This window comes from Hippocampus guttulatus, chromosome 20, assembly GCF_054856545.1.
Source record: "Hippocampus guttulatus isolate MCC_2025c chromosome 20, RoL_Hgut_1.0, whole genome shotgun sequence".
Classification (NCBI taxonomy): domain Eukaryota; kingdom Metazoa; phylum Chordata; class Actinopteri; order Syngnathiformes; family Syngnathidae; genus Hippocampus; species Hippocampus guttulatus.
The window spans coordinates 7,960,963-7,968,562 of NC_141280.1; the positions used below are offsets into that span (position 1 = coordinate 7,960,963).

Genomic DNA, 7,600 nt, shown 5'->3' on the forward strand with positions numbered 1-7,600 from the left:
TGCCCATTAAAGCACAGCTCCACACTCAAACTCACGCTCATGTACTCGGACACACATCATCTCACTGATGAAAAATTTATTTGTCTTTTAAGTGCTCTTATGTAAATGTTTGCCAGGCACAATAATAGTGAGACTGATTTCTTTGTGTGCATGAGTGTGGATCAGTAAGTGAGATTCTGCGTACGTGTGAGCGAGAATCAACACTTGAGCAGGAAAAGGCTGCCACGTCACGTGATTAATCACGTTATAGGAGCTCATCTTTTAGATTGTAACCGAAAATATAATATGTAGCCAAGATGTGCTCTCGTAAGTGTCAAGGCGAACAAAGTGAGTGGTGGCGGGGAGGGAAATATTTGTCAGTGCCAGTGACATCACTGACCGTGCGTATAAAACCCGGCGTCCTGACCATCCATCGTGCACACGACCCTCAGCGCACCTCAGCGGAAAGCCGAGCCTGCACAAGCAAGAGGAACATCACAAGTAAGCTGCTGCTATTTTTTGTTTGTTTTTTGCTTTTTTTTTTTGTGCGCCCGCATATTGCAATTTTATCACGTTGGAAAAGAAAGTGTAATTTGAGTTGAACTGAAAAAAAAGAACATTTAAGATCCTTGCAACTGTTTGCATGTTCCTAAAATAAATGGATTTGATGAGAAGATACAAATTGGCAGCGTTTTGACCACAAAAAAAAATTGTCATAGGATTTTTGATTTGATGTATTTTGAAATCAAAAGTCAAAACATTTGTTTTATAGTCATTTGGGTAGTGATGGTCGGATGTGGCAAAATTCTACAAAAGTAACCCCCCCAATATTTTTCAATTAAAAAAAGTTTTTATTTTATTTTAATATTTTTACATTCTCCGGCTTTTAATAGTGTGCCCTTTCCCACCAGTTGTTGACATTTTCTGACTTAATTTATTACATATATTGAAATATTTTTCAATTTAAAAAAATATATTTTGTAGCGCATTTTTAAAAAATCCAATTAGTATTTTAAGTTTTCCATTTCTTCTGATATTTATATCTATTTTTTTTTATTTACCTTTTGTGTACGACCAAACTTTAGTGAGCTAAAGTACTTCAGTGACTTTATTTGGTAAGAACAATACCTTACTTGACTGAATCAAGCTAATCAATGATCATTTCTTGTGTGTATGTGTAGACATGAAGTACTGCTCTTTCCTCCTCTCATCGCTCCTGCTGTCGGTCCTGCTCGCTCCGCCGCCCGTCTCCTCCGCCGGACGCCCACGGACCCCTCAACCGGCCCAGACACTCCTCAGGGCGGCCACCGGCGCCGACATCACCACTGGCCGTCTGCTGGGCTTCGGCGTCCCCCGGCTCTTCCTTGGGGGGATGCCGAGGGAGGAGGAAGAGAGGACCGATGATGATGATGATGATGACGAGGAGGTAGAAGAGATTGGAAATGATGAAGAGCCGGTCAAGTTCAAGACGCGCAGGGAGTATGCGCCGCTCTCCATCGACCTGACCTTTCACCTCCTCAGAAACATGATCCACAATGCGCGCACGGAGGAGCAGAGGCTGCGCGCGCAAGTCAACCAGAAATTGCTCGACGAGGTCGGGAAGTAAAAAAGGGCGGTGAGGTTTTCTGACGTCACTTGCGCTTTCACCAACCACTGTAGTAAAACTAGCGAAATACTGTAAATAATAGAAGCATTTTAGTGATCTTGTAGAATGAAGTGGCGACACCCTGAAACCAGCGAGTGACCTTGACGATGCGTCTCACATGGCGTATGACGTCATCATGATCTTTGTTCCACCGACAATGTTTGGTCCTTGATTGTTTGTACTCACATTAGAAAATGGAAAAAAAAATTGGTTGAATCTTATCACATTGTCATTTATATTTTGTAATAAAACGTTCGAAATTCTTGGCTCACTCAAACGTTGATTTTTGTTCTGTGTCAAAGTTTCATTCATCCCATAACCAAATCCTCTTTGCCCACTGAAATGAATAGAGATACAGTACTATTAATCCATTACACCCCCCCCCCAGTCCCCATTGCAAAAATTGTGTTTTTATGAAGAAAAATATTGATGGATAATATTTTCCTTGATAAAAACATATTAATAAAAACAGGGTTAAGAATTAAGCTGTTTGTGTATCATGATGAATTCATTACCCTGCCTTCTGGTGTGTGACTACATCATGACACAAAGACTTTTGCAACTACTACAAGAGACTCAATAAGCTACAATCATCTTTGTTTACTAAGAGGACATAGAATATATGCCAGTGAGTATCTTGATGTCTATCCGCATGTGTTGCCGCGCTGTTTGTGTTCAAGTATCCGTCGCTTGGCCCGTGTTAGCCTGAAGCTAGCGGAAAGCAAAGGCGTGTGGTTGTTTCAAATAAACATGGAAGATTCAAGTGAGAGTCTCGAACCTGGTTTGAAACAAGAATATATGTCTTTTTTTTTATTAACAATACGTCCATATGCAAAAAAAAAAATAATACAATAAAGAGTGACGACAAGTCAAATTACTGCAAAAACCTCATGATAAATCCATGTCAGATCGGGGACCCTTGTTGTGAATGCAGGGACCTCATCAGGGACTTCCTGGAGTGAAGGAAGCTCATGGAGAGCAGGGACCTTGGGGAGCCAACATGGATTTTGACCCATGTTGTCCTGTTGAAGGGAAAAAATAGGAAATGGATGTTGAGGGTTGACATATATTGTTTTGTTTTTTTTAAGAATAAAACAGGAGGATGGACGTCGGCCATTTGAAAGCGAGTGCACACCTCACCTGCTTGTCTGCTCGGCTCACAGCATGCGGGTGGAGACTGTCAGTCCACTTCGGAGTCGTCTTCGAGGTTGTCTTCACCTGTAAGACAACACACACACACACACACACATACACACACAGTACGTATGTGAGGTAACTCATATCCCAAAAGCACAGTTGTGGCGACACGATGCGTGTGTGTCCAAACCGTGTCGGAAGTGGATGTCGTTCAACATGTCTGCGATGTCGTCCACGTCGATGACAAAATGGCTCATGTTGTCGAAAGACAGCTGCGGCCGCAGGACGTTGGCATCACGAGCGCACGCCGACATCCTGACAGCACACACACACACAGTTTTTTTTTCTTACATCTTGCACATGACAAATTCGCCACGTATTTAAAAACTAAAACTAACGCTAAAACTCATAAAATCCCAAATAAAATGAAGCATTTTTGAAAATAATCGAACAAAGTTGCTCTAAAAAAACAACTAAGAACTAACTGGATTTTAAAAAACAAAAGTCAAAACAAAATCAACAGTGATGTCATCCAAAATTATTATAACCCCGGTGTGACATCACTGTAGCACACACACACAGATGCACACACACTCACACGACACAACACGACACACGACGCAACTACACGATACAACAAAAGACACAACTTACTTGTCCAGTATGACATTGACGTTCTGTGAAAAAAGATAAAAATAAAAAGTATCATGAGGACAAAAATATTGAGACGCCACTCAGGTGAAAACTTTAGGATGCAATTAGGACAAAAATATCGGGACACCCGTGACTGAAAAATGAAGTATGAGGACAAAAGTGTGTGTGTGTGTGGGGGGGGGGGGATCATTAGAATGCAATTAAGTTTTTGTGAGGACAAAAGTATTGAGACACCACAAGGGCAAAAGTACTGAGACACTTTGAGGACAAGTTTTAGTGGAGACAAAAGCATTCGGACACCACCTGGACAAGAGTACAAAACTTTCAGGACAACACGTGGCCAAAAGTATTGTGACACCATGAAGAAATGCAATGGAACGTAACACGTGTCTTACTGCTTTGTGACTCAGCTAGATGGATAATGGCATGGACAGATGGACAGACGACTAGGTATTTAGAAGACTGGCCTGGACAAAGACCGCTGCGTGCGTGTGGTCCGCCGCATGCACGGCCGTCTCCACCAGCTCTCTCCTGTCCTCCAACCTCTGCCCATGCTCACTGATGAGTTGCCGTATACGCTGCAGCTCTTCGTCTTGCTCCTTGGTGATCAGGCCCACCAGCTGCTGCTTGCGCTCATCCAAGATGGCCGTCAGAGCCTCGAACTGGCTGGTGATTTCCTCGCGGCTGTGGCGAGCGTTCTCCTGAGACCAAATTTATACACTGGCGCCTTGAGATACGAGTCACCTGACTTACATGCTTGGTGCATAAATATGAGATACAAGTCGACTCGCGTCGTGCTAACAGCTAATACGAAACACTACAGACAAGCTAACAAATAGAAACTACTGAGTATGTTGTGTTATGTGTGTGTGTGTGTGTGTGTGTGTGTGTGTGTGTCTGTGTGTATTACTTGGACAGCGTTGCACACTCCCTCCATGTGCGTGATGGCAGCCTGGATGTTGTCATTGCTGGCAACAAGTCCGGCGATGCTGTCACTCAATTCCGTCTGCAAACATTCACACACACCCCCCAAAAAAAAAAAGTTTGCACATTTCATTTGGCGCCCCTAGAGGACAATAATAATTCTATACGGCTGTTTTCGGCTCGTCATCAAGTTGCGCGGCGTCTTCATCTCCAATTCAGATTGAATGAATCAGAACGCGCGACGGCGGCCAAATGTCAACGCGGCCATCTGTACATGCAAACTTTTGTGTCTTTGTGTGTGACTTCATCGCCACTGACCTTCACAACTCCCCTTTTACATCTTCATGTTTGGTCACATTCGTCATGTTTTTGTTTTTTTCTCCAAACTTTGATTTCAGTTACTCATTCTGTGTTTGGACCGGGGAGTGGCGTCCTTCAGGGTTTGATCCTCGGACCACTGCGGATCTCTCAGGTGCCTCTTTTATATCGAGATACTTTATGCCCCATCATGCTTTGTTTCATTTCATCGTGTCCCTTGATATTCCTAATTAATGTCCCATTTTGTTCCACAGGGTCCCCTATATTGGATCCCATCATGTCCGATATTATTCCACAGTGCCCCCCCGCCCCTATTATGTTCCATTGTGTATGTTTGCTACCTTGAGTCTGACATAGACGCTGCTGAGCGGCGCCACGTCACACTCTTTGTGGCATCCGAACACTTTGCACATGGAGCATGTCGGCATCTGACAGGACAAACAGTAGATGTTGATCTTCTCGTCCTCGTGCTCCTCACACATCAGCGACTCCGGCTTCACGCTGGACATCCTGTCCGGACAGAAAGTCCAAGGTGAGCTCAAGATTCCGTTCAGTGCGCCGTTGTCAAAACTAGGTAAGAACACAGGTTGGTCATGGAGTGTCAATGTGAGAACTCTCATCTGTTGAATTGGCTTGGGGCTTATATTGTGAGAAAGATGAGGGGAAAGGACATTTGAATCAGTGTGATGTGTTATGCATGGCCAATGAGAACAATCCCGTCTATTATGGGATGGCGGCGCCCATCTGCAAAGACAGTCAGCGTGAACGTGACACACACATCCTCATCATCATCACTCTGTGACTACAACACACACACACACAGACAGGCACACACGAGAGAGGCTTTTTTTTACACTTTTGCGTCAACTCTTTGCCGTCAAAACTACAACTGAACAGGCCAGTATGACTACCGGTAATTATCATACAGTATTGATCATAGAATGTTTCAATGATGTCACAATATTTACAGGGCGCATCCTTTGCGAATGGAATGTTGTTTCTTCACCAATTACACAATGGAGTTTGTTCATGACATGTGGTATTATGGGTATTCGTTTCATTTTCATTTTGAAAAAAAATATTTTACCCGTTCTTCGTTTACCGATAATCACATTTTGCTCTAGTATTTACTTCGGATGAAAGAATTTGAGGATCTATTCTAAAGGATTCCTGAGTACATTATTAAATATTCTTCAGAAAATGTCAACAGTGACGAGAAATAAATTGTAAACAAAAGACGGTGAAATGCTTCTCTCTAGCGGCACTATCGGTTATTACAACTATCTAACCTCCACATGATTGAGTTGGTGACACAGCAGATCATGATATTATTTGTTTGTCATACAGACTCTATTTGACAGAAGATCAATTTGAATTGTCGGTTTGATGAGGAATATTGTTGTCTGTAGGAGTTCTAGTTTTACTCTTGTAGTTACTACGTTTATTTGATTGAGTTCTTTAGTCACTCCACCAGAATGTGATTGGGTTTTTTTTTTTTTTTTTTCAGCTTTTACTAAAGGAGCCGACCTGGAGTCCTGTTGTCTCCGGTACGCGTCGATGATGTTCTCCACCAGCAGATTCCTCTGCAGACTGTAGACTCCGTGGCGGTCCAGGACCACCTCTTGGCGACACGACGGGCAGCGGAAGCGGCTTCCCAAGCTGGTCGAGCTGCGGGACTGCCATGAAGGGTTGGACGACTGCAATGTCAAAGGTAGCGTACCTTAATTATTACCATTGTGCTCTCCAATTAAAATGACGTGAGTGAGGAGGAGTGGTATCGATTTCATATTTTGCAGATTCCAGTAAGGTTTATGAAGTGTCTCAACAATGTTCTTCAAAATGATGGTGACCAGTAGCCTGATGTAAGCGGCAAGCACCTGTTTTCTGAGTCTTGTCATGTGACCTTGGCAAACAAAGCCGTGATTGGTCATGACCTGGTTTTCACAAAAAACAATTCACTCAAAAGGTTCATGTTATTGAAGTGCGATGTTTTTTTCTTCATATTATTCCAAAATTATTAGGGCTAATCACATTGTCGCAGAGGGCAGTATTCATGTCTGCCATCTAGTGGCGATTGGTGATATTACAAATTAAAACTACAGTCAACAAGTTTAAAAAAAAAATTCTGGATTTTTGGGAGTTTGTTGCAATAAATGAATAAATAAATACATACGTACAGTACATACATAAATAATCAATTGGACATTCATAATGTGATTGCGGGCCGCATGCCGCGAGTTGCCCATGCCCACCCAAGAATAAAATGAAAAGAATTCCTTGGAGGCATTTTTGTTGCTTGAATAATGGCTTGATGCGTTATTAGTTAGTAGAAGCAAAGCGAGGTCGTCACAGGCCTGGAAGACATCGTTGGCGCACTTCCTGCAGAGGTTGTGCTGGCAGGGCAGGATGACGACGGGCTTGGAGAACATCTCCAGGCAGACGGGACACACCAGCTGCTTCTGGAGGTTCTCCATGTTCGAACCTCCGTCACCCGTTGAGCCGCGACCTGCCGCACTTCCCGCTGCCTGAAGGGCAAAGTTCATCAAACGATGATGCCGTCAAAAACACAAAAAGGACGACGAAGTTTCCAGAAGCTTTTCGAGGATCATCCAAATTCACTCGGGTGACGATTAGTTATTTCCACTGCCTCACCACGCTGTGCAGTGACCAAAGACCTCTGAAGTATCTATCTGACCGACTGAGTGACTTTTTCTATTTTTAGCTGCTGTGTTTGTTGTGGATTAGGTTTCTGCCTAAAGCACATTCCAGTGCAAGTCCAAATGTCCAGGCGTGGGCCACACGTCAGGGTGGGGTGCCGAAGAAGCGTGCGGCTGTGGGGGGATTTAACAATGCTGCTTGTGTCATGCAAATGGTCGCCACCGATTTGAAGAACATTAATCCATCCATCCACTTTCTACGCCGCTTATCCTCACAAGAGTCGCG

The 7,600-nt window shown here is 43.5% G+C and overlaps 2 protein-coding genes and 1 long non-coding RNA gene across 3 annotated transcripts; 2 read left to right on the plus strand and 1 right to left on the minus strand.

Annotated features, from left to right (window-relative positions):
• Window positions 1-66: 66 nt before the first annotated feature.
• LOC147187856 (uncharacterized) lies at window positions 67-1,825 on the plus strand. The gene is made up of 2 exons (XM_086100119.1): window positions 67-480; window positions 1,161-1,825. The coding sequence occupies exons 1-2, from the start codon at window positions 297-299 to the stop codon at window positions 1,583-1,585; spliced, it is 609 nt and encodes a 202-aa protein (XP_085956245.1). The 5' UTR covers window positions 67-296; the 3' UTR covers window positions 1,586-1,825.
• A 932-nt stretch (window positions 1,826-2,757) lies between these two features.
• On the plus strand, window positions 2,758-6,933 carry LOC147187857 (uncharacterized). Its single transcript, XR_015097637.1, has 5 exons — window positions 2,758-2,844; window positions 4,738-4,811; window positions 4,912-5,189; window positions 6,165-6,368; window positions 6,454-6,933. It is a non-coding gene; the product is annotated as an uncharacterized LOC147187857 (long non-coding RNA).
• LOC147187858 (tripartite motif-containing protein 54-like) lies at window positions 2,764-7,354 on the minus strand. Its single transcript, XM_086100121.1, has 8 exons — window positions 7,012-7,354; window positions 6,185-6,354; window positions 4,999-5,167; window positions 4,326-4,421; window positions 3,883-4,116; window positions 3,416-3,438; window positions 2,952-3,076; window positions 2,764-2,842 (listed from the first exon to the last, which is right to left on the minus strand). The coding sequence occupies exons 1-8, from the start codon at window positions 7,198-7,200 to the stop codon at window positions 2,805-2,807; spliced, it is 1,044 nt and encodes a 347-aa protein (XP_085956247.1). The 5' UTR covers window positions 7,201-7,354; the 3' UTR covers window positions 2,764-2,804.
• Between the last annotated feature and the right edge of the window lie 246 nt (window positions 7,355-7,600).

What these genes read in the sequence shown, in the direction of transcription:
- LOC147187858 (XM_086100121.1), bottom strand. Translation starts at nt 7,200, where the DNA reads ATGAACTTTGCCCTTCAGGCAGCGGGAAGTGCGGCAGGTCGCGGCTCA. An exon ending in GAGTGTGCAACGCTGTCCAA is followed by an intron (nt 4,117 to 4,325) that starts GTAATACACACA and finishes ATTTGGTCTCAG; the next exon opens with GAGAACGCTCGCCACAGCCG. An exon ending in GTCAATGTCATACTGGACAA is followed by an intron (nt 3,077 to 3,415) that starts GTAAGTTGTGTC and finishes GTGTGCTGTCAG; the next exon opens with GATGTCGGCGTGCGCTCGTG.
- LOC147187856 (XM_086100119.1), top strand. Translation starts at nt 297, where the DNA reads ATGTGCTCTCGTAAGTGTCAAGGCGAACAAAGTGAGTGGTGGCGGGGA. An exon ending in AAGCAAGAGGAACATCACAA is followed by an intron (nt 481 to 1,160) that starts GTAAGCTGCTGC and finishes GTGTATGTGTAG; the next exon opens with ACATGAAGTACTGCTCTTTC.